This window comes from Lepisosteus oculatus, chromosome 16, assembly GCF_040954835.1.
Source record: "Lepisosteus oculatus isolate fLepOcu1 chromosome 16, fLepOcu1.hap2, whole genome shotgun sequence".
Taxonomy (NCBI): Eukaryota; Metazoa; Chordata; class Actinopteri; order Semionotiformes; family Lepisosteidae; genus Lepisosteus; species Lepisosteus oculatus.
In genome coordinates, this window is record NC_090711.1 from 14,723,566 (window position 1) to 14,750,119 (window position 26,554).

A 26,554-nucleotide genomic window follows, 5' to 3' on the forward strand; every position below is an offset into this window, starting at 1 on the left:
CATGTGTAAAATAACCAAGTAATAGATAAAACGCACATTAGATCAAAATTCCAACTAAACTGTTTAAAATTAATTACAAGTATTAAATTAACAATACTTGTTATGCTATCCTGTAACGAGGTGGAATTTCTGCTAAATTGGGATCTAGTGAAGTCCCAGTGAGTAAAATGTAAAAGGCAATAAAATAAACCCTGAAAATCTGAAAATGCTGTGAAGTCGTAATTATAATGGTGGTGTTCAGGTGTGGGGCAGGGTGAGCATCCTTTGGAAGTGATCTTAAATCAAGGTACTGACTACGTGGGGTTTAAAAATCCCATGTCAGTGTTTTAAGAGTCAGCCTGTTAGCCTGAGGAACTGCTAACAGGTGTAGGGTGAAAGTACTTTGGCTAATTCACCTATTTAAGGGGGGGTCAGCTAGTTGCTATAACCAGAGGACCTTGTTGACTCTGTCTGTGCTCACTCTTGTCAGTTCGAACCCGGGATCCTGGATGCCTGCCTGCGCATTCTGGACATGAATCCCAAATTCTTCAGGAATCCAGAGCAGGACTGCTCAGGGAGGAGGAACCCTGTGTACGTCACACGGGTTGTGAGTGCAATGGTGAGCAGTACCTTATGACCATGCTTGTGACTCCTACTCACCCACCTCATGCCTTCCTGCTTCGAACCATGAACTCATGGGCACACTCTCTGCACTGTGCTGCACTCTTTTTCTGCGGTGGGCCCATCACGGTCCTCAATGTCCTCCCGTTCTCTTTAAGACTTGGTTTTCAATAGCTGGGATAAAACAATCCATAACATAATCATGGCTTAAACACATTCCATCAGATATCTGTTTGTTAAAATGAGTGAAATCTGTGTTCCCAGTATATTGATGGGAGTGCATTTATTGGACCAATCTAAATGATACAGGAGGTAGCAGAGATCTTGCAAAGTTTTGTCCTTAATGCCATCATCTAACATTCTGTTGAGGTCTGTTAGCGGTGGAATGAAAGTAATTCACGTTGAAAGAAACTAAACCTTCATGTATACTCTGTAGCCAGAGTAGAGGTACTACACTTCAGTCAGTTTAAATCCCAGAGTATAAACTGAATTTTCTGTAGATATTAAACTGAGTGAGCTTTCTCAATTCTAGATCAACTGCAATGATGATAAGGGGGTCCTGTATGGCAGATGGGACAACAGTTACTCGGACGGAGTGAATCCCAGCAGCTGGAATGGCAGTGTGGAGATTCTCCGCAATTGGGACTCCATGTCCTGCCAGCCTGTGAGATACGGACAGTGCTGGGTGTTTGCTGCTGTGGCCTGTACGGGTAAGCATCTTCATGGCTTTACTGCACTGGATACCCTGGGGAAGATCCTGGCCATTCATCACAACCAGCACAAGTGTTAAGATAAGATCACTGTATTTGCCAATTTGCAATTGCTCTCCACAAGATACACAGACAGGGATTAAGATAAGATCACTTTATTGGCCATATACAATTTCTCGCATTAGGAATTTGTCTTTTCACATACCCCAACTTGCTCTTCCTGAGACACACAGACAGGGAGAGAAGTTTGGGTCAGCCATTTATACAGCACCCCTGGAGCAGTTGGGGTTAAGGGCCTTGCTCAGGGGCCCAACGGAGTAGGTTTCCTCTGCCAGCCACGGGATATGAATTAACAACCTTCCAGCCACAGTCGCGGATCCTTAGCTACAGAGCTACCACACCACCCTAGGAGCAACTAGTGCTTGATTAGCCTTAAAGTAGTACTGAAGTTTCCTAACATCATGCTGTAAATAAATGAACAAGTGCAAGTATTTTACATACATTATATATATAAAATGGCTGGCGCAGCAGTTAGCATTGTTGTCTCGCAGACCAGGAGCCCCAAGTTCAGTTCCCAGGGTACTGTGTGGAGTTAGTACGTTCCCCCCATGTTTGCATGTGTTTCCTCTGGGTGCTCCAGTTTCTTACCACTGCCCAAAGACATACAGTACTATGATGAATAGCTTCTGGGAATATTGGCCCTGGTGCAAGTGTGTGCATGTGCCTGTCTGCCCTGCAATGGACTGAAATCCAGTCCCGTTGCCTGCTGGGATAGGCTCCGGCTCCCCTGCGACCCCATGCTGGATGAAGCTGAAATGGATGGATGCAGAGAAAGAAATTTGACCCAAAATGCTAATCTGGAACATTGGGGGGTACAAAATATGACACAATAGAGATATTTACCATCATTATTTTGAAGTATACTATATTATTCCAAATGATGTAATATTAAAAGCTAAAAGATTTTTTGCTGCATATACTATGTATTGCTGTATTTATTACATTGAAGTTAAATAATGAAGCAACATCATCTGAATTTTGGAACTGTTTGGCAGTTCTTCGAGCTCTGGGAATCCCAACTCGCGTCGTCACCAACTACATGTCTGCTCACGACACCAATAGCAACCTCGTCATTGAGCGCTACTTCGATGAAAATGGGAGTCCGCTCAAGAAAACCCGAGACATGATCTGGTAAGGAGGTTGATGAGTTCCGCAGAATTGCAGAATCAAACTGGACTCTGAAATTGTCTTATCTGCACTGGATCTCCACAAACACCATAGGAACATAGTTTATGTACAGTACATTTAAGAACATTCAAGCTAAAAATATGCCAAACAGTATTGTTACAGTTTCAGTAGGTATTGTTCTATTCTTTTCACAGCCAAACTGGCAAAAATATTGAATATGAAATAATTGAATATGTTTACTTCAAATGTCTGTCATCCTTAAGGACAACATGTAGACAGATTGTAAAACAAAATGGCTTTTCTTGTACACGGGAGGTCCTCTTAGGCTTGTGTGTCATTGCAGGAACTTTCACTGCTGGGTAGAGAGCTGGATCAAGCGCCCAGATCTAAGTCCAGACTTCAGTGAGTGGCAAGCTAGTGACCCGACACCCCAGGAGAAGAGTGAAGGTACTGATGACGATGAAGTCTGTTTTATATAACACTTTCCAAAAGCACATTTCACAAAATCAGTTACAATGTGGATATCGAAGATGCTTTTTGGGATCAAGTTTTCATGCTAGACATTAAAGCTTTTTAAGGAATGAGAGCCTGATTAATTTTGGGATGGTGTTAAGAACAGAAGAATGACCACTGTTCTGATCGGTTGTCTGGAGGGTTCTGTTCATCCAGTGTGAGCTGGGGCTCTGTGCATAGATGAACGACACTGACACACAGCAAACTAGATCATCAGATTTAAGTCATGAAAGGGTAAGCAGATACTGGGGAACCAAGCCATTTTTTTCACCTGTGCATGTACCAGCTTGATTTTCTCTGTACAGAATCCATGATGTATGCAGTTCCTGCTGAGTACTTGAAGTTAGTTAGACATGTTTGTCAAGACTGGAACCTGCTGAATATAAAGTTTATTTTTGATTCAGGGGAATTTTAAGACCTGCTCAGAGTTGTCCTGGGACTGCTGGGTTATTCTTTCACTCTCTTTCTGTCCACAGGTGTTTACTGCTGTGGGCCTGTCCCCGTAAAAGCTATCAAGGAAGGAGAGCTCACTTTCAAGTATGATGCACCCTTTGTATTTGCTGAGGTCAATGCCGATGTGGTCAGCTTCATAAAGCGTAAAGATGGCACTGAGGACAAGATCAGAGGCACTGTCACAGTGGGCCAGTCCATCAGTACCAAGAGTGTGGGCAGTGACGACCGGGAAGACATCACCCATCTCTACAAGTACCCTGAGGGTAGGTGGCCCAAAGACTGCTTTCAGCCTTCACAAATGGCTCAGTCAGTGACTCTCAGCCTCCTTGCAGCTCTGAACATATAAAGCAACCCAACTAGTCAGTAGATAATTGATTCTTATCTCATCCTGTTATGAGAATCCAAGATGTACACTACAATGGTATAGGAATTTTTGGGGACAAAATGTTTTTTAAAAAGATTATTACGACCAGAGTTCCATTATGTATGAGCACTGCTCTAATGGAGATTAAGTAAATGTATACATAAGAGACCAACTAAACCCTTGCTGTCTACCTTTTTTTCTATCATGTGGCTGTGTCTGGTGCTTGTATCAGTGGTCGTGTGGCTGTGAGGCTCGAATTGCTCCATCCTGCACTCCATTTGGCTTCACATCAGTGCTGGGAAAGCAGTTGCCCCTGGGTCACGTGTAGCCCTCAGAGACACATTTGGTGCTGCCAAAAATGTTTGGCAAAGGTTTCAAAAACTTTGCAGCCATCAAACGTTATTTGCACAAATTAAGCACAGTGTATGTTTGTTTTTGGTATGTCTTGTTAAATGTTTTTATTAGGGGAACCTTGAGCTGGGAATGTGCTGGGAATTTGGCAGCGGATGCTCTGGTGTCTGTGTGTGAAAGCGGTGTCTGTTATAGCTATAGGCATAGCCTTTGGTCTTGAACCATGTTTATTAAACCTCCTCCCACATACAATTAATTACAGCTATAGCTCTAAAGTTTTAACAAACTGCCACGTGCCTGACTATTCTTCCTGCTTGAAACAAGAGCCAGAGTTCTTGCCTACCTCCTGTCTAAGAATCAGACACACAGAGTTGGTCTGTTTTGGGCGTTGCAGGCTCAGAGGAGGAGAGGCGGGCCTTCAGGAAAGCCAACCACCAGAACAAGCTGCTGCAGCCTCCCCCCGAGCCGGGCCTGCACCTCAAGATCAAGACGTCGAAGGACATGAAGAAGGGCTGTGACTTTGACGTGTTCGCTGTCATCTCCAACAACACCCCCATGGCCAAGCTGTGCCGCCTCATGTTCTGCGCCAGGGCTGCCTTCTACAACAGCACCACAGGCAAGGAGTGTGGCATGAAAGACCTGCTCAACGTGCAGCTCTCGCCCAGTGAAGGTGAGGAATCGGCTGGCAGATTTCCACACAGGCTCACTGGCTTGCTGTTCTCTGTAGAAAAATAAGCTTCTTCTCAAACCATGTTGCTCAGAGGATCACACTGAATGTAAATAAGTGACGCCCTACTTGTGTAGCCCTCAGGATGAAGCCTTTTGGGTGTATGTGTCCTCAGATCAATTCCCTTCCACTCTGAGAACTCCTACAAAAAACTTTGTTTTAGGGGGAAAAATACCATTTGCATTTAATCTAACAAAAATAAGACAAGGGAGTACATTGCATTTAAATGCGTTTTATGTCTCCACACTTGATTTCATTGGCTGTGACATTCGAGTTTTTATAGCGCCAATCAATTGGAAAAGCTAAAATTGCTTAAAGGTAAAAGTCCGCAGATCTGTATATTCTGCCATTTTTCCTAAATAACAGGAGTGCAGTGAATCTCCTGTTGGAATTCATTATTTTTTTATCAGCCAAGCTCCAAATGGAGTCATGAACCTTGTGTTTGAGCAAAACTACAATTGAGGAGAAATGAGCAGTACTAGTAATTGAGTGAAACTACCTTTCTTGAATTGCTGCCTGGAAAGCAAATCTCTAGTATGTTCAACCTACAGAACCAGGACTTTCATTTTCTAAGAGGTTAGTTTTCATTGTTTTTAAATAAAGCATACCCCCTTTAAAGCAAAAATAGTTTGTTCTGTCGGTCCTTTTTGTTCATTTTGTGTACATAGTAACGTAGTTTTTTGTTGAAAGTGCTTGTTTTCAAGTGCCACATCTGCTCCAGAATGGAGGAGGATAGAAAATAGAATTCTGGAAGTATATATTTTTTATTTTAATGCTTTGTATTTCATTACTCATGCCTTCTTCCTCAAGCAATGTCAATGTGTTGTGCTTTTAGAGAAGACCGTTCCTCTAAGGCTGAATTACACAAAGTATGGGGAGGTCCTCACCCCAGACAGCCTCATCAAGGTCGTGGCTCTGCTCATGGACTACCACACCAAAGATGCCATCCTGGCCATGCGAGACATCGTCCTGGAGGACCCAAAGATCAAAATCAAGGTAAAGCCCAGCCCCCATGGCAAACCTGTCAAACCTGTATGTTTGTGTGACCTAGCAGAGCTCCCAGCGTGGAATCTGCCGATTGAACTCCCCTGCAGATTGACTATGAGGAATTCAATACAATGACTGTAAGCCACGCACACATTACGCAGTCTGAACGAACTGAATACCTAATGTAAAAATTAAAAAGAATTGCACTAAGAATATCAACTTCTTGTGTACACAAAGGGTGGGTGGTATGTCGAACAAACTGCCCGGCCAAGTTATTAGAGATGGTTATCTGGGATCTTTAAAAAGCTGGGGGGGGGGTGAGAATCCTGGATCGATAAGGTGGTAACCATTTCGCCCAAGGGGGTTGTTTTTCTTTCATCCGTCACCTTTCTCATTTCCATATGGGGGATGTTTCAGAAAGTGAGGATGCGTCTTTGACTGTAAAATGCCTTTTGGGAATATAAAGGTTAGAAAGGGAAAGCGTGTCTGAGGTGGAGGCTCAGTAGGTGAGGATGTCTGGCCTCCGATCTCCAAGCCGTGTGCCCCTTCCTAGATCCTGGGGGAGCCCAAGCAGAACCGCAAGCTGGCCGCTGAGATCATTCTGCAGAACCCGCTGGCGGAGCCCCTGGAGAACTGCACCTTCTGCCTGGAGGGAGCCAACCTCACCGGCGGGAGGACCATCAGGGAGACGTAAGTCCGCCACACACAGGGAGGCACAAGGCTTCACTTTCCTTACCTGTGACCCTTGGAAGAGACAGTGGCATATGAAGCTGGAACCCCTGGAAAGGCTGGTATTTCACGGCATAGTAGTGTGATAGGTGTTGTGGTGAAATAGTTTAAAGCCCAGAGAAACGCTGTAAAATCTCAGAAATCATCTAAAAGTAAAGACGAGTGCATGAGAGGAAGCGGGCTCAGCTTTCCAAATGGCATTTATATGGAAGGCGTGCTGGGAATCCACTATAAACGTCCTTGGCTGCTGCTCTGGGGGAGGAGGAAGAGGTTTTATCTGGTCATCCACTTTGTCTTTCCACCTTACAAGGTGCAAGCAGACAAATTTAAAATAGACCTAGAAGACTGGGAGGATACTGGTCCTCAAAGTGCAGATACTGACACAGACTCGCTGGCGTCACTTGCTCTGTGCTCTTCTGGAGTTCTGGACTCTCTGATGTTAATATCAGATTTGCAAGGCTGAGAGCCACAGAAATTGTTCCATGGCACTTTACACGCATTTAAGAAGACCGTATTGGCAGGAAATAAGGTCATTATTAACCACCAAAGGATTAGCGTCCTCGCCAAGAGTTTTTGCAATGTGGAACACAGTATGTCAGAATTTTGAGATTTCTGAAAGTACTGAAATATACACTTAATCCTGTACATTTTTTTTGCATTAGCGCTGGGTCGTCAGCCTGCTCAGAGCCCTGGGTGTACTGACCGCACCGTGCTGTTTGTTTTCACTGCAGGATCGGTTCCGTGGGGCCTGGCAAGGAGGCGAAGGTGAAAGTCTACTTCACCCCAACGCACTGGGGCATGAGGAAGCTGATGGTGGATTTCAACAGCAACAAGCTGCACGATGTCAAGGGCTACAGGAATGTCATCATCGGCAAGTAGAACTTCAGCTCTGGAGAAACCATCCCAGGCCGTCTGACGGAACAGTCCTGTGACAGATTCGAGCACCGTGAACATCTCTACAAATGTATCTAAACTCTATTACTGTCTTTTTTTTCCCTCCTGGAGTTGTGCTATATAGTACTTTTCTTACCACAGTTTTTAATATCTTGTAATGAAAATTTTTATATTTGAACTTGATCCAAAAGCTGAGAATTGACATTTTTCTGGTCCATTTAAAAAGACTCTTCACTTAAAATTTGCAAAGAAGCTTCCTTCCTGCTGAGAAGTGATTGGTTTATCAGATGAATGACAAAAGGAAAGTATTAAGGAACAGCCCCTGAGGCCGTGGTCTTTCAGTGTAAAATGAAAGTTTAACTAGTGAGACAGCTGCAGTTTCAACTCCCGTCTAAGTAGAAATTACTACATTTTAGAAATGCATGCATACAAGTGCCAAACTCTCCACACATATGGCGGCAAGGAAATAAAATCAGATTCAGAATGATGCATATCTCTATGTTGTGCAGTTCCAGAACTGTGCTTTCCCAAGATGAAATAAGACCACCAGGACACTCTGAGGCAGGACTGGGATTTGAAATCGTCCCTTAACCGAAAGCAATGAATGTGTAAATTAAGCATTACGCTTGCATACATGGGTGTTCCTCCTTAACTGCGTGCAATACATCCTTTATACTGATCAGCCATTCAGTATAACTGCTATAAATCAGACCAAAAATAAAACAGGTAGCACCTAAGAGCAGTTAACTCTCAATCAAAGTGCAAATTAGGTATTGTATATAATTATTCACAAATGTTATTAATTTCATAAGTTAATAACATAATTCAAACAATGATACTCAATCTCACAGAGCATTCAGACTTTTTAAAATCCCTTCCTGTCTTTGTGTCCCAGTAATCAGTCCTCCAGCACAAGTGTTCCTCATCGTCGTAGTTCTGAAGCTGTTTTGTGAAAGTATGCCTGTCAAATACATTCTCTTCTCACTGAGACCCAGAGTCATTTTTAGGAAGACTTAATTTAGTGAGAATTTCCTTCTTTTCTTTTCCCTCAAAGGGAAACAAATACCAAATATGTTTTTGTGACAAAGGTTGAAGCAGTACAGCCTTCCAGCAATAGCTTATAAAATATTTTGTATGACAGCTTCTCTGTGAAAGTTTTCTATACTTTAAAAATGTGAATGACAACAGAGTATTAAGAATATTATGCATGAAAAATGTGCCTGATCTGAAAATTGTTCACTTCTGCATGGCTCAGATTGAGACCTACTGTCAACTGTGGCTGAGACACCACAAATATTGATACATGACTGGCCAACCATCTCTTGGGTTGTTCTGGCTCATGATGTCCTCAGCTCACTGTGTAGCACACCAATATTCACTGCTCATAATTTCATGTGAAATTCGGTTGTTCACTTCATTGGTCTTTTTTACCAGATCTTATCCCATTGAAACATGGTGGACTGCTGTCCTCCAGGACAAAGGCCCAGGAATGTGCTGCTGGCATAGGAGTAACCCTGTGGCTGGCCAGACTCTTGGGGTCCTGATGGTCCTTAACCAATGCCCTGTTGAGTGTGAAAAGTGATAGACAGCTGAACAGTTTGCATCCACAGAGACAGGCTGCTATGAGACCCATCATCATGAGCAGAAATGACTGATGACTTATAAATCCAATTTTGGTTGGGGGATAAATTAAAATGTGTTGGGACAGTGGTGCAGTGGAAAACATTGCTGCCTTGCACTGCTGGAGTCCTAGGTTCAGTTCCTGGGGTGCTATCTGCATGGAGTTAGAAAAGGGATGGATATATAAAAATGTATGTGTACTACATTTTAAAACAAGAAACCAGTTCAAGAAATCTATTGATCATTGGCAGCATCATATTGCTTCACAGGAATAAACACAAATAAGCTTTTACAGAAGGGATGCAAATAAACTTGACCCAAAAGGTGTGCATGTTTCAATCGGCACCGTGTCCAGTTGTGTAAGAAACCATGGTGACTGTAAGCTGCATTACAGACAAAAGCTTCAATAAAAAATGTAAAAGAATGTTTACGTGATCTGATTATTTGTTTCTCCTGTTTGCTGAAGGCCTGGGATATGTATCCGAGTGGTTTTTAACATTTTGTGGAACTCACAGTTGCAGATACAGTGTTGTGAGCAGCTGTTAACCATGAGATTCAGACATGCACAACCAACTCATCCTGACATATTCCCAGGAAACCCCCTTAATAACTAATCAGTGCTTGTGTACTAAATAATCACTTATTGTACCAGTTGTGGAAACTTGGCAGAGCTGGACAAATATTTTTCTAAATGGGAGAATTGCCCGTTGAGAGATCAACCAGAAAATATGTTGGAGTATTGAAGATTTAAATGATAAACAAAGAAAAATGAAGCACCAGCTAACAACAAATTGCGATGAATATTAATACAAAAGGAAAATGGGTGATGGATGACTGTATACGTTACCATACTTTTGGCACATTCTTAACCCCAATGAAGTCAACTGTTCCGAGCACTTGACTGTAATCAGTCAGCCAGGAGGAATTCATAGTTCACAGAGCTGGACTGATTGGGATGACAGGCTAGGAATGCTTTAAGTCAACAGTCTGGAGTGTGACTTTTACAAACCTATAGTCTGGGCCACTGGTCAGCATTACTCCTATTGGCCTCTCTCATTTGCTTATTTTCAAGATGTCACCTGAAGCTTTTAGTTGTTAAAAAAGTAGGACAATCTACAGTAGCAAAGTAGATCATACCTGATAACTGAGGAGCCAGAAACCTGCCCTTGAAAAGCATGGAACATTGTCCAAAAATAAGAGATGTTCACACAGCACTTCCAAAAATTGTACATTAAAGGGGCAGATGGAGGAGGCTCCCAGTGATATCACCATCAGCAATGGCTGCTTAACAGTTGTGTTCTGGGAATAGGAATCTCGGGATGAAGAGGGAAGTCCCCCAGCTAAGCAGGAGAAAGACATGAGTCCCCCAGTTTGCCTTGGAAAAAATCTGCTCTAAACTGAGAGACTTGGCCCAAACCCTGTGGATCCGTGCTGACCGAGATCCACTATGATCAGGTTTTTGAGATATAAGGCCACCTAGATAAGAAGTAATCCTGAAAAAGCACGGGTGAAAAAAAAACATTATGAAAATAAAAGGATATTTTAGGATATGATCGTGGCCATGTGCCCAGTGTAACGCGAACATCTGGAGAATGAAGGAATAAACACTCAAAAAAGTCCAAGTAATCCACCCAGAACACTCTTATGCTAAAAAAATAGCATAAAGATTTAAAACACCCTTTCCAGCCCAGCTGGGGATGTTTTCTGACTCAGGAGTCTTGACTCACAGAGGCTTCAGTGCCTGAGCGCAGGTTCGGCTGCAGGAGAGGATGAGAAAGGACACCTGGCAGGAGGGGACAGGGGAGGGAAGCACAGTGCACAGAACCTGACTGACCATGGAACAGTACCAGACTGCAGGCTTCAGCAGCCCAGTAGGACTTAACTGACACAGCACCACTGGATCAGAATAACTCATATCTGCAGTAACCTGCAGTAAAAGCCTCGTCAGGCTCAGTAGGGAGTCCCTTTTTTCCATTTGCTTAAATATTCCTGTTTACTTTATATATTTTTAGTGAGCAATGTTGGTGTTATATATTTCTGCTTTATAGCTTCACTTTAGATTTGATTAATGTAATATTGCAGAATAAATCAGACTTAGATCAAAAGGACTATTTAGAAAAGGCCCTCTTTATTTAGAGAAGACAACTTTTGTGTCTGTTCATTCCCTATTTGCCCTTGTGCTTGGAAAAGTTGGACAGCTCCCCACATTTGAAGCCTGAAATTATACAGTAATTTACAATATTGTTCACTGTTTTCTTTAAAATACAAAGAGTACTTTGTTTTGAAAGATGAGGAGTTAGTGACTTTAGGATAAAAAGGTTATACAAGAATGGCTTTACAAGACGTTAAAGTGATTTCTTTTAATGTAAATGGTCTACACAACCCATTGAAAAGAAGTAAAACTTAAACAAAACCTAAACAAGATATTTCTGCAGGAGAGTCGTCTTTCCACACTGAGCATGTCAAATTAAAAGACGACGATGGGTTTTAATAAAGTATTCTATTCCTCCCATAAACTGGGTCATAAAAGAGCTGCAGCCATACCAATTCTGACTGCTGTGAATTTTGAATATTTATCAGAGATTAAAGACATGGGTGATGGATTTGTTTTGAAGGAAAATAGAAAATTGTTTCATCGCGTTATTTAGTGTTCATGCACAACCGGGAAGTGATAGATTTTTTTTTTCAAAAAATATTTGAATAGCCACATAAACAATGGGAATAGTAATATCAGGAAAGGATTTTAATCTTTATCATAAGCCCAAATTGAAATCATACAATAATCATAATAAGAAGCCTAAACTGCTGATTATATATAAAATAGATCTATTGCAGACCGGATATAGATGTACTGTATATAGTATATAGTATATAGATGTATCCTGCAGAAAGGGACATTTCTCTGCCCCTAAAAACTCATATGGTAGACTTGATTATGAACAGAAAAGACAGAACCAAGGTTAAGGAACGTACTGTATAAATGGAACAATTGATCTATCTGACCGTGCACCCATTACTTTAATTACTTTAATGCTCGATTTAAACTAGAGCAAACAGAACAATCTGTGGGAGATGAGCTGCGTTGTTTTGAATGATAGCCATATCAAGGAGAGAACTAATCAGGAGTTTGAACAATTTGTACAAAACAACGATACAGAAGGGGATTACCCAATAATACTATAGGGTATAGCAAAAGCAGTGCTTTCTCTATTGGTACATACTGTATAAGTAAAAAGTAATACAAGCCAAATCTGAATTACTGTCAATATATGTATAACAGGAACACAAAAAACACTTACCCAGATGATATGCAAGAAATTATTATTTAGAGCAAAAATAATTTGCAAACTGTTGAAGTAGAAACAAAATAAGTTTATCAAATAAAATTACTATGAAGTTGAAACCAAATCAATGAAAACATTAGCAAGAACTCGACGTACACAAAAGCCAAACCCCCGATCCATAAAATTATTGGGCCAGTTCCAAACAAATTGCATCACAATCTAGAGGAATGCAAGCAACCTTTGTGGAATACCTAAAAAATGTGTACTCCTGAACTGAAATTGTATTCTAATATCTCCAATGAAATTACTAGAATCATTAGAGCTTTCTGATCTAAGTGCTGAACAAAACATTAATTAATTGATTAATTAATTAACTAACTGCAGGAATAAATAGTGAGGAAATGTATAAAACTATCTCTAACCTTACATCTAACAAATCACTAGGGACTGATGGCTTTCCATGTGAATTGATAAGGATGTACAGTATAAAGAACAATTAGGTCCTTAACTTCTGTCCATGTGTAATTGGATAAAGGAAGGAGGAGATCTGGACCCCACATAGAGAGAAGCTATTTCTATTATACCAAAGGAAGGGAGGGACCAGACTAGATGTAGTTCTTTTCGTCCAGTTTCTTAATGTGGATTATAAAATTTGTGATGCAATTATGGCCAAAAGAGAGAATTCTACTTCTACTGTAACTGATTAATCTACACCAAATAGATTTCATCTAAACAGACAAACAGGAGATAATATTAGATGTACATTACATATTGAGAAAAGCTTTTGATCAGATAAGTTGGGAAATTCTATATCAAAAACTTGAAAGAGATGGATTTCATAATAAATTTCTAAATGCAATTGAAATAATTTATTCAAATCCTGCCACACAAATTAAGATCAATGGTTATCTTTCAACAATTTTTATTAAGGTATCTTTTATAAAGAGGTAAAAGACAGCAATGTACTCTACCTCATCTATTGTGTTCTGTATATATACTGTATGACCTATAGTGGAACAGAATAGACAAAATCCAAATCGTAAGACAATAGAAATCAATGTACCAGAATATAATATTGCCTAATATTCCAATGATCCTCTTATAATTAGATCAACCTACTGAATATCCTATTATATGGTAAAATATCTGGTTATACAAATAAATATCTTAGTACACAATTAACTGTAGAGAAGACAGACTTTTTTACTTATGATTACAATCCAACAGATACTGTAAATTAAAAGGGAAATTTAAGGTAAATTGGAAATAAGCCTCATCCTTAATATTTAAGTGTACACTTACCAAAAGACCTCTCACAATTGTTCACAATCCCTTAATCTGCAAAATAAAAGATGATTTTCCAGTTTGAATTTGGTCCCTGTCTCAATAAGATCTAGAGTACAGGCCATTAAATTCAGTGTGCCACCAAGACTGTGGTATTTTTTCAGTGATTTCTACCGAATGTTTTAATGAGTGGAACAAAATAATCTCAGATCTGATTTGGAATGGAAAGAAGCTAAGAATTCGATATAAGATGATACAGTTAGCTAAGGAGAAGGGTGGTCTAACCCTACCTTGTCTAGAGATGTATTATGACTCATACTCTTAGCTCAAATCTGTGTTTATTGCTGTGATCATAATTACAGTATAATGCCAAATGGAAGGAGATAGAATCCTTGGTCACAGGCAAATCCTGGGAGATGAATTATTGGCAAAAAGTATATATGAGACAGCCAACTCTGGATTGTTACACCAATTAAGATATGGTTTAAGGTTAGAAAAGCTAAAATTGTAACTTAGAGAAATGTGCAGCAAATTTCCTCCCAACTAAAGACATGGACAACCTCCGGGATTTCATTTGAAAACGTTTGAAATAATTCCCCACCTATATAATAGGGAAAAAATACATATGGGTGTTATAAATCTTTAACTTTATACTGAAGGTTTATATGAAACAAAATATGGAACAGAATAACAAAATGCTTAAAATCTTTATTGCTGCTTTTCAACACCGTAATAAGAAGAAAATAATTTCTAGTAGTGAGGACATGAAAAAAGATTCAACAGAATATATTAAAATACAATGGGAAAAAGAAAATGAGAATACGATATCTGCTGATCAGTGGATGAACTTACAGCAAGCAATTTTCAACAAAGTGCTACTAGTTCATATACATGGAATATGTATAGGGGCATGGAATTTTAATCAGCCCCAAAACACAAATTAAACAGAAGGGAACCACTTCACAGTGTTGGAGGTTATTTGGAGAGCCAGTAGCACACATATTCTGATCTTCTCCACATATACAGCAGTATTGGCAAGTTTTACAAATGGCCCTTAACAAGACAGTAAACTTAAATAAAACTTTTGAATTTTCCGTTATTTGGGAAACTGATGCAATATTTACATGTATACCTTCTATATCTTGATTTGAAGTAATTATGTTTCTGTATTTAACCCCCCTATGTCTGCTGGCACAATGTAAATGCTTCTAAAACATGCAAATTTAAACTAAAAAAAATGATGGAAGAAAAAAAGCTGGTGATTGTATGCATATTTTACATTTACATTGTTTCTACAATAAATAAAAAATTGAAAAAGGGAGCCGATGGAAAAGACAATTTCAATCAGAAACAATGAAAGCAGTTTCGATGGTCATCTGACAATCTGTTGACCTTTGTGTTTAACTGCAAAAGGTGCCCATTTACCTGCCTGGACTCCGGGCATGTTTACCATTACTCACCAATGCAAATCAGCCCAAGTGAGTCAATAAGCTTTCAATTAGCTTTGAAACAATATGATAAAGAAGTCCAGTTTAATATTTATAAATCTGCAGGAATTAGAGAATAATGTCATGCCAGAAGAAATGTGCTCATATTTTTTTTCTGTGGCTTTCAATCTAGGCTAAAGATTTTTTGCTGTCCAAGGCTATGGTGCCAAGTTCACTGTATAATAGGCCACAACATTTGGCCATAGCAAATAGGTTTGGCTGGGAAAGTGTATATTAGTCCCGGTCCAGTCCTCAGTAGCAGCTTTAAGTAAACTGCAATTTACTGCATGTTCAGCCACGTGGTTTGAGACCGGCGACTGGAGATGAACCACAGAGGAAACCACAGGAGCAAATGCAGTTGTGCATCCTGTGCAGTGCCAAGAGCGTGTAGTCAAAGTGGGAAAAAAAGCCTTCACAGTTCCAGCACAACAGCACTGTACCTGGCTCCAGCCATTGCAGTAACAGCATTTGGAAACAGTCCTACAGTAAGTCTCTAATGTATAAATCCTAATTTTGTTTACTACTATTGGATGCACAGGAAAGAACCCACGACTTCTGTCAGCTGCTACCTTTATGTTCTTACACCCAAAATTTGATTAATTCTCATTTCCTTCTGATCCTAGTAGGGCCCCACAGTGCAAAGATGGGTGTATTGTGTACATGATCCTTTACAGTAACAAATTGTGTAAAGGCAGAACAACACTTTAAAGAAAACGAAACTTACAAATCTGATGCTTTTGAAATACATTATGTCCTCAGAGGCAGGTCATTTCAGAGCCCCATTTCCACTGAATTTCCAAACAACGAAAGAGGACTCTGTCAAGGTGCAGATGTGAAACAGAAACAACACTGGTCTGACACCTGCAGTAAGGCACCGTGTTATGCCAGAGTTATGCCCTGAGGCTGCCAGGTTTCAAAGCACAGCAGGCAGTAGGATCCACTATCAACAGTCCAAAAACAGAATCTCAAGGGTTTAAAACATTCCATACATCTAAAACATCATACTAAATACACAATGCACCTTCTTTTTATTTTAGATCATAGAATTCATTTCCCAATTTATTAAATGCATTAAGAATTAAGCTTTTAAATATTGTCAGAAATGTTTTGGCTTTAATCGTAACTAAAATGTTGAAAGTTATTGGTATTCAAGCAGCAATGGCACAAATTTTAAAATAAAAACAGTTAAAAACTATTGCTTTCTTAACAAATGTTTTTCAACACAATTGAAAATAACAATAATTTCACTGACTGGATATTTATGCATATATAATGTCCTCCTTTAAAAAGATAGTTTTAAGAGAAATGTAATCTTAAAATTAGATTTTTTTGATTTAATACCGAAGACATTGAAACATTGAAATAAGAGACATCAGAGATCTCTTCAATGTATCAATAAAAGCTGATTTTTCACATTTAATCATAATTTTATTGATAAGCTATCAGTTAATAATGTTAGTGAGATATGTTTCTTCTTCTCTTTGCCGAGGCAAAATAAAGTCTTATCCAATAGTCCCTTTTAGTTCTCAGAAGTGTTTTTTTAAATTTGAATCACCAGTCATGTTTTTCTGTCTGAGATAGCAGGTACAAACCCTGTCACCACACATGGGAATAAAAGGTAAGTGTGGGCAGACTTCTCTTTCAAGTCCTTTAAAGGGTAACTGTAGTCCCCATTTCTCAGACTGGTTATTACATCTCAGTAACCAAATAAAATAATTGATGGTATCGCAAAATTTAACTCATTCCAAATTAAACACAAAATCGTGAACATGGATGTCGTGTTCTCGAGAGTTTGCATTAAATACAGAAGCTGCCCTTCCTGCTCAGTAGTTCCTGTAATAACTGATGTAATGTGATGTATGATTGAATAGGCAGGCATTTCACCACAGAAATGTTCCAATGTGATCTGCATGCAGAGTTAACAAGTAAGTACAGTAGTTGGCAAAACTATCTTGAAGTCGAGAGCAATAAAGTATTTCTATTGGATTAAAAGAGATGACAAGTCTGCTTGTTTACAGTGTAATAGGGCTGCAACATGTCACCGGACGTTTTGTTGCCTCATTCTAAATAACCGACAGCAATATGGCACTGGAATTTTACTTTTATTGTGGATTAAAATGCCCTTATCAACGCTGATTCTTTCTTACTCTGAAATATAAAAATTGAGTTGCAGTTTTTTTTAACATGTCACAGCCCCTTACAGCAGGTTTTCAGCTCGTATTATAAGAGAGGTGTATCCCTTGACAGCACCTCAGACCTGCAAGCACCTGGGAGTCCACAGGGGGCGCTGTGTGAGGGCAGATAGAGACCTGGGACACTAATTCTACTATACCCTCAGCAGTATTCAGCCAATTATGCACCCTTGCATGGGGAATCCCAGACATAATTCTCTAATTATACCCATTCTCAAACACGTGACTCTGGAGCTTAAACTGAGATGGAGAGAGCACCTGGATCAGGTGATACAGGGCTGCAACGTTATAAATTACAAACATGCCAATTCGGAGATGCAACACACTTCCTCTTCCTGAAAGTGCTTCCTGTATCATAAGGCATGATACCTTTTGTGCTAACCAAACCAGTCTAATTGTACACCCATTTAGTGATGTGGCTTCTTAACAAATAAGAATTGCTTACACATACAGTACATAGTGCTTTTCTGGACACTCCACTCCACTCAAAGCCAGAGTAAGCTCACCATAAATCAGCTCTCAGTGGGATGGAGAAAAGAGTGATGAAGCCAGTTCATACAGGAAGATTATTAGGAGGCCATGATTGGTAAAGGCTAAAGGGACTGGCCAGGACACCCTACTGTTTTCAAGAAATGCCCAAGGATTTTCGATGACCATGGAGAGTCAGGACCTCTTGGCCATTAAAAATCCTAAGTTTTACATCTCATCTGAAAGACGGCGACCCAAGAAGTGTCCCATCTGGGTACAGGAAGGATCACATCTGATTAGCTACAGTGAGCTGCCAGTTGTGAGTAATATACAGTAGCTGCTGTCAAGGAGGAAAGCAATCTATAAAAACAAAGTACCAATCTGTGTGCATAACTAGATGGACTGTGATAATGAGCTTTTTTGTTTTTTATTCAGTAATGTTTGCTTGATTATATGGTAACATCACATTCATATATATAATAATTCTGATATTTTCAGGAAGACTGAGCTTCATCTCCAAATCAATGTATATGTTAATTAATAATTTAAAATTGTCCTCTAAAATATCCACAGACTAAATCAAATTCTTAGTACTGTAGTTACGTCAGCATGCGTAGGCTGCAAAGGAACAGTTAAAGGTTTATTCCATGCTGAAATGTAAAGAAATTAGACACAATATTTCAGCTGTAGAACCTTCTTCAGGCATGAGCAAGAGAGAGACATCAGCACATAGTAAAGCGTGGAAGAATAAAAGACAAAGTAGTTCAGAAGGGGCTGGGAGCAGGGGAGAAAGAGCATCGACACTCAAGGAGGACATGAGGACAGGTGAAGACAGAAAGTTGTCATTAAAGGTGAAGTTGTCATAAAGGGTGTTAGGGAAGCACCAAAGGAAAGAGGTTGTGAGTCTGAGATTGTATGCAGGGTATACAATCCATATATATATAAATGTATATATGTATAATTATAGTTGTAGATGTATATAAACTCTTTTTCTGGATGTTGAGGAATTTTGTAGTACTAATCACATCTGTTTTAGAGCATTTTTTATCCCCTTGCCTAAAATTTAAATTTACTGTTTATTCAGACAATGTATTTTATGTTCCAGCTCAATTTGACTTCATATGCCAATTTGCTGATTTTTCACTGACATAAACACATATATATCCAGAATGGGTCTACTGAGGCTATCAGCAGAACTACAATATTAACAACAGCTGCCACAGAGTCATGTACAGCAAACACTAAAGGTCATTATTGGTAAAGGACAAGACACAAAGAGGAACATTAATTAATTCAGGAAGGCACATAGTGAGACAATAGCATACCAGGTACTCAAATCCAACTTTTTTACTTTACCTTAAGCAGCGGACCACGTAGGCTCTGTTAATAAATATCATTTTGAACGCATTCCCTGAATAGGGATTTAGAACATCTGGGATTCTTAATCCTCAAGTGTCAGCCTATGTTTGAGAATTAATGACAGTGGATTTTTAAATTAACCACAGAGAACGCTGACTCCTACATGCCGAAGATGGATAAATAGGGTTTTTCAGATACTCCAATGTCAGCATTCCCCCATAAGGAATTCAGCAATGTACTGTATGTCGAACCAGAAAGAGGCTGCTTCTAATATGGATGAAAGGTCTTTAACTAGTAATAGTTCCCGTTCAGGAAACCAAATATTCCCAGACATGGAACCTGTGAAGTCAAAAGAGTCAAGAAATGTTTTTTTTTGTAACCAATAAATCACAAAAGTAAATTCTCAGGACATTTGGTCTATTGTTGGCTTTTTTGCAAGTACATGCTAAAGTGTGCCGTTACTGTCTACTTTGAACAAACCGCAGTATGTCCAAAATTCAGCAGCCAGAATCCTGACCAGGTCTAGTGCAGATGATCACATTACTCCTATTCTGGAGTCCTTGCACTGGCTACCGGTCCAATTTCGTGTAGACTTTAAAATCCTCATGCTCACCTACAGTATAAGGCTCTGCATGGCTTGGCACCTCAGTACCTGTCTGAACTATTATCGCCCTACTCCTCACCTCGCAACCTTAGCTCTTCTAACTCTGCTCTCCTAACTGTCCCCCAAGCCCATCTACATTGTATGGGTGACAGGACCTTCTCCCGTTGTGCCCCCAAGCTCTGAAACTCTCTCTCTCCCCAAGGATATCAGAGAGTTACTGAACTGGTTCCATTCTTCACCCCTCTGCTCTTCTAAGTACCACCATCCATGGTCTCCTCTATATATTGTAATTGTATTTTATCTTGTGTATCCTTTTTATTTATTGTTGTTGTCATTTTGTAAAGTGCTTTGAGAAGCCACCTATATAAAATAAAGTTTATTATTATTATTATTATTATTATTATTATTATTATTATTATTATTATTATTATTATTGTGCAACACTTATTAATGCTTGAAGAAAAAGTTAATTCCATGCTGAAATGTTGAAAGAAGAGACATCAACATTTCAGCAGTTGAACTTTCTACATATGTCATTATGTTTCAGTGTGAAATGAAGTATAACTTGTTCCTTTGCAGCCAACACACGCTGATACAACTCCCCATGTATTGTAAAAATGGACAAAGTCAAAAATCAATTTTGCTTCGATGAGTCTGTAAAGGTTAAGCAACCAACATGATCAAAACACATCCCTGTCCTTAAACACATTCATACATATCCCTGCCCTTAAATCTACCACAAGCTTGTTGTAACTCCAGTTAAGGTTTCTTTTAGTAAACCATCCAGTGACAACACAGTACCAAAGAAGCATGCAGATCTGTCAGCGTTTAAGACATTTTCTTTAAATGCCAGAAAAACTCCCAGCTCCATCTAAACACATATTAAACCTGGATGAAAGCCTATTTTTTACCCCTCCAAGATTAAATTCTGTTTGGCTTTAGCCAGATCTCTCAAATTGACTACACCACCAAAAATACATACCATTTAAGGGTCTAAAATCACAAGCTAACATTATAAAATCCTTCATCATCTTTAAATAAATATTTAGAAACATAATATATTCTCTTGCTTTTTGGAAGTGAGAAATTGTAGTGGTTTGCATATACTGTCATTTATTCATTACAGACCACAAGGCAATTATAGTGATGGAACTGCAGTGCAGTTCTAATGCATTCTGGCTACTATAATAGAAAATATCTGTGTTACTTATTCACAGATTCTGAACATGCCTTGTAGATTTATTTTAAAATGTAAGTATTTAAAAGTATATTTTAAAACAATTAAAAATATTTAATATTAAAAAAATATATTAAATCTATATCAACTATCAAAAACTCTGTAAACCTTTTCTATGAAAATCTCTAGAAAAACTAGTCATTTGCCATGACATTGTCCAGATGCCAAGCTGATCTCTATCTCAACCACCAAACCGCATCAACAAGTAGGAACAAATAAGCCCAGGAGTCAGAAAGCCACTTTCAAACTGAAATGTGATTAGATTGAATGTGTGACTGAGTGGGTGAAGATGAGAAGGACTGAGTGTCTCAAAGCACATGCATTGCAGTTCCACAGGAGAGGCCTGGTAACCACATGGTAAACAAATATTCCTATATAAACATATACAGATGTGTACTGCCTGCCATTATTGACAGTACTGTCATTTGTAAGTCTTTGAAATGTTTACTTCACCTGATGGCCAGAAAATTAATTGAAATAAGCAGTGGCATTTGCGCATGATACTTAATGCAAAGCAATCTGTATGTTTTGACAATTTTTGGAGAAATCATAATTTTTCAGACAAGTGTTTTAATGACATAGCCACCCAATTTGTCATCACCAATTATTCTGGAGGTTCAGTTTGCTGGTAAATTCTTATACACTGGCTTGGGAGAGAAGCAGAAACACAGACATGGCGGAAATCATTTGAGTGGGGAACACTCCAGAGCAGAGCTTGTTATAGGGGGGTCTCTCATTCTCCCTCTGAAAGGCAGAAAAAGACCTCCTTTTTTCTCCTTCCCTTCTAGGGTGGCACTGTGGTCCTCTGATAGCACAGCAGGATTCCCGCTTAGGTTTAATTCTTCATGGGGATTGGAAAGCAAAATCCCAAAATAACTCTTTAAAGACATGCATCCTCCTGCAATTCCATTCATTACTTCACACTTAGCTCACTGATGCTGACAGGAGAGTTACCACAGACTGGACAACTGGTGTTTTCCTCATTGCTGTTTCCTAGTCAGCAAGCAGGGCTCTGTCTGACAAACCCAAACCTACTCTTTATTCCTGAGCCACTTTCTCAACGCTGCCCCAATGGAGCCCTTCATTTTCAAAGGATCCAGTCATCTCAGGCTCCGTCTGGGAGCTCTCTCCATGACTGTGCTGTCCAGAAGCTTCCAGTAATTGACAGAGGACCAGATGACAGGTCAGATGCAGGACCCCTTTTTAAGCAGATTTCTCCATTGGCCCAGTCCAAATAGCTCCTGGGTTTCAGGTTCCATCTGTATCCAGGCACTTCCTTGGAGAGATAACCTCCATTAGACCATGCTGACTCTAGGTTCGACAGCTCACTCCTTGCCAACCCGCGAGGGGACCCCCCTGACAGCGTACGCCTAGAATTGACCGGCTCCCGGAGCCCCCTGACTGGACCGCCAGAAATTCCCTGTCTGGCTTGGGAGGTCAGAATCCTCCACACAGAGAAGCCTGCTGGACCAAACACAGCTGTGGGTTTTGTGGTTTTCCCCTGCACAACTCTTTCCTGTGCTTCAGTCCACTGGTACGCCTGTCTGCATCCAGGACTATTCTAAGGGGCTGACCACCAGGTCCATGTGGTCTCCTTTCCCCAGGAGCCTGGCTGTGGGAATCCACTCTGAAGCCAGGAGAGTGGACACCCTGGTGACTAAAACTCCCTGACTCCGGTTGGCAGACGTTGACAAACAGTTTCTCTGCAGGCAGGCAATGCTTTATGCCAGCCTCTTTTCTCCACCCAAGGCATCCTGAGCTGGGCTTTACCTGGAATGTCGCACAGAAGAAGAAGAACAAGAACAAGGAGACTAACGACATGAACAAGAAGAACAAAAAGGGTGTGAAAAAGAAGAATGAGCAGAACAACAAGAATAACAAAGAATAAGAACATTAACAAGAATAGTCTATATATTATAAACAACTTTTACTTATATGTCTTTCTAAACCCAAGGACACAGTACATACTGTAGATACAAAGGACAATAAATAGAAAGGAAAGAAAAAACAAAGCAGGGCAATCAGACCTAGTAAAAGGTGACCTTTGACTTTGCATTTGATGAGAGTCAAAGACTTTGTCTCTCAAACAAAGGAAGGGCATTCCATAACAGAAAAAGCACAACCTACAGTCAGTGTTTTAGTCCTGGGTACAACGAACAAAGGTCCAGCCTCATCTGAGCGGAGCCTGAGGGAGGAGTGTAAACATGAAGGAGTTCAGAGATGTATGATGGAACCAGATTATTTAAAGCCTTAAAAGTCAGTGATGGGATCTTGTACTGAATTTGTGACTTTATAGACAGTCAATGTGGAGACTTAAGTGTATGAGTGATAGGCTGCCAAGGCCTGGTGTGAGTTAGAAGTGTAACTGCACTTTTGAATGCATTTCAACTTATTAAGATAGAGTAAAGAGTTACAGAAATCAAGCCTTGAAGTTAGAAATGTATTAATCAGGCACTGAGGATCAGACATTAATGGGAATTGCCTAATGCAATAAAAAAGACAGGTAAGGACTGAGTGTGACTCCCAGAGTTCTGACTGTGGCTGATGTGTGAATGGGGAGCCCAGCCACCATTTCTGTGAACCAGAGTTAACCAGTTAAGCAGAGCTTAATGTCATGCAAGCAAGAGCTAAGTGATGGAAGATAAATGGGTGATCAGAAAATGATATAGTTAAAACCTAATCTGAGTAGCATCTGCATAACAATGAAACTGAAGACAATGTTTGCATATAATCTGACTGCGAGGAAGCATATAAATAATAAAAAGTCAAGTGCCCAGGACTGAACCCTGCACCACAGCCTGACTGATTAAGCCATGGGGGGTTTATGAGGACCAAAGGAAACAAAATTCTGCCTGCCAGGCCAATAGTGCAGAGTGCAAGTGATTGAGCAACACTGTGATTTCTGAATCAAAAGCTGCACTAAGATCAAGGAGTATAAGGACCCCAGACTGCGTCTGACCCCAGTCACACTCGTAGTAAGACGTAGTAAGTGTTAGGAATCCCTGGTGGGAAGATACAAGGATCCTGTGCAGATGCAGGTGTGGGTAGTAGATGAGGCAGGCGAACAATTTGAAATGATAAGTGAGTACGTGGTCCAAAGGCGTAAGTAAATCATAATCTGGGGAGAACACAGGTGGGAAACAGTCTGAGGCGAGAGGTGAGGTCCAAAGTCGAAAAAGCAGAAGGGGAGTCCAAAATCCAGAATAAACGAGGTACGGGAAAAAACGCCAGGTAGAGCTCTCAAGGAGTAGACTCAACACCGAGCAGCGGGAAGCAGGTTAAGATGGTATAAATAGCACTGCGTGCCGCATGGTAGAGCGTGTGCAGGTGGGTTAATTCGTGCAGCGGCGTTTGTTAATAATAACCCGCTGCTGGTGCTGATTAGATCGCTTAACTTCAATTCAGCTTCAACTTCAATTCAAATTTATTGTCATTAAACTTACACAGGTGCATAGTATAATGAAAAGTGTTTCTCATTAGTCACTCAGATGCAGTATATACTGTAAATAGGACAGAAGATAAGACGATGGACAGTAACACAATAGCAATAACAGTAACATGTAATAACATAACATAAATAACTTGTAAGAGTTGGTCTTTGCTGGCTGGCGGTCGTGACAGTGAGTAAGTCATTCAAAACCCTGACAAGGGTCAGAGTGGTAATGAGAGTGAAAAACTGGGCTGGAATGGTTTAAACTAATCATTAGTTATTATGAGCGAGTTGCTAATGTGTATCCACATATTCAAAAACATTAGCTAAGTATGGTAAATTAGAATTTGGTCTGTAAGTTATCATTACATAATAAATAATAATAAACTTTATTTTAATATAGTAATTTTAAAATGAATCTCTCAAAGTGCTTTACAGTAAGAAAAAAGTTAACCAAATGAACACAATTAAAAACAACGGTTTAGAAAGCAGAAGATGATGCAAAGGGCATACACAAAGCGGATTAAGTCAAAGCCTTTCTGAAGGCTGGATTTAAACACACTCAGAGAAGGTGATTCTGAGATCCTTGGAGATGAGATTCTAGAGCTTTGGGACGCAGTAAGAGAAGGCCCTGACATCCACAACATATACTGTAGACAAGCTTCGAGATGAATGGGAGACCAGACGAACAAAGGTTGTCATTAACACACAACTTACCTAGGTGCTCTAGGGTAACTTTTACATTTTTATCTGCTCAAGGGACACCCCAGACCTCAGCAAACATCTGCTCTGCTTTGAAGCTAGCATTGAAGTATTCCCAGTGTCATAAACTTTATCTAAAATCTAAGAGACACTTCCCAGTCACCTAAAGTTGTAACACTATAGATAAACTTAGAAAATAGAAATTATAGAAGATCAACATAGCTGCATCAGAGTTCATTATTTAACTGGTATAATTTACACAAACTGGAAAACGTGGACCCATTTCTTCACTGCCAGCATTAGAGGGATAATGTAATATCTTGAGTGAGGAAACCACCTGGGCTTAAGCACAGAGTCTTGAGCACTGTGCCTATCAAGAGGTTGGGATTCAAAATAAAGTTTCCACATCTTTTGTGGACAAAATAATACCTACTATATACATTCTGTTCTGGTAAAATGTGGTGAGATTTGTGGTCAAATTAACAAACCTTATTAGCTTCATGAAATACTTGCACCTACTGTAATACAACACACTGGGGGCTGTAAATGGGAAGCACTTCTATGCTTTACACAGACATTTGTGAATGTCTAAACAAACCATCCAGCATCCAGCAAGCTGACCCTAAGGGCGAATGTGGTTCTGGGATGAGTAAACTGATCCCTGAAATGCAGATCCCTGAGATCTTATGTGCGACGCAATAAAATAATATTCAGCCTGTTCATAGCCTCCTTTTTACAGTCTCTGTCTGTGAAAAGTATTCCACTGCTTCATGTGTGACACGTTGCTACTGTATGTATGTTCCTGCTGAGGGGATTAGGTTTCTTCAGAACCAGAACCCTAGCTGACATGTTGGGGCTGTTATCACATTCTTTGTTGATTTTCATTTTTTAAATGCTCTCAGGTACGGTTTCCATCAGGGTATTCTCTTCCAAGAATAATAATGCCAGAGAAAAGTATGCAGATAAACCAGCGGGCAGTAATCCCACCTGTCCTTTCCTCGCTGTGAAGCCAGTACATGAATCTGTCAACAGCTCATATATCTCAAAGGCAGCTAATGGATAACAAGAAGTCCTTGATTTCCAGAGAAAGGCTTTTCTTTCTTTTCTAAAAACACAGATGTTTTCTCAATATTTTTTTTCTAATTGTAATTATGAAGAATTGTGCTTATATTTTTGTAACTGTTAAATGGCACTTACACAATTATTTTCTGATACAAATTCATGGTTACCCCTATCTGGGCAATGGGTTTATTTTCTTTCTCTAAGTCCTATCTGTGGTCACTTGTACTGAAGCATTAAATAAGAGATTCAAGCTACATAATAAGTCAGAAAGAAAAATCCAAATGCTAAATATAGTTGTATTTTAAATTA

General features: G+C 39.8%; 1 protein-coding gene across 1 annotated transcript in view; it reads left to right on the forward strand.

The window, feature by feature from the left end:
• tgm2b (transglutaminase 2b) overlaps nt 1-9,560 on the forward strand; it is a 29,658-nt gene extending 20,098 nt beyond the window's left edge. The window contains exons 5-13 of the mRNA XM_006639433.3: nt 470-598; nt 1,133-1,310; nt 2,366-2,501; nt 2,842-2,945; nt 3,488-3,727; nt 4,574-4,849; nt 5,742-5,902; nt 6,447-6,583; nt 7,354-9,560. Of these exons, the coding sequence (XP_006639496.2) occupies nt 470-598; nt 1,133-1,310; nt 2,366-2,501; nt 2,842-2,945; nt 3,488-3,727; nt 4,574-4,849; nt 5,742-5,902; nt 6,447-6,583; nt 7,354-7,501 (1,509 nt within the window). The 3' untranslated portion in view covers nt 7,502-9,560. The remainder of the gene's footprint in view (nt 1-469; nt 599-1,132; nt 1,311-2,365; nt 2,502-2,841; nt 2,946-3,487; nt 3,728-4,573; nt 4,850-5,741; nt 5,903-6,446; nt 6,584-7,353) is intronic.
• The last annotated feature ends 16,994 nt before the right edge of the window (nt 9,561-26,554 follow it).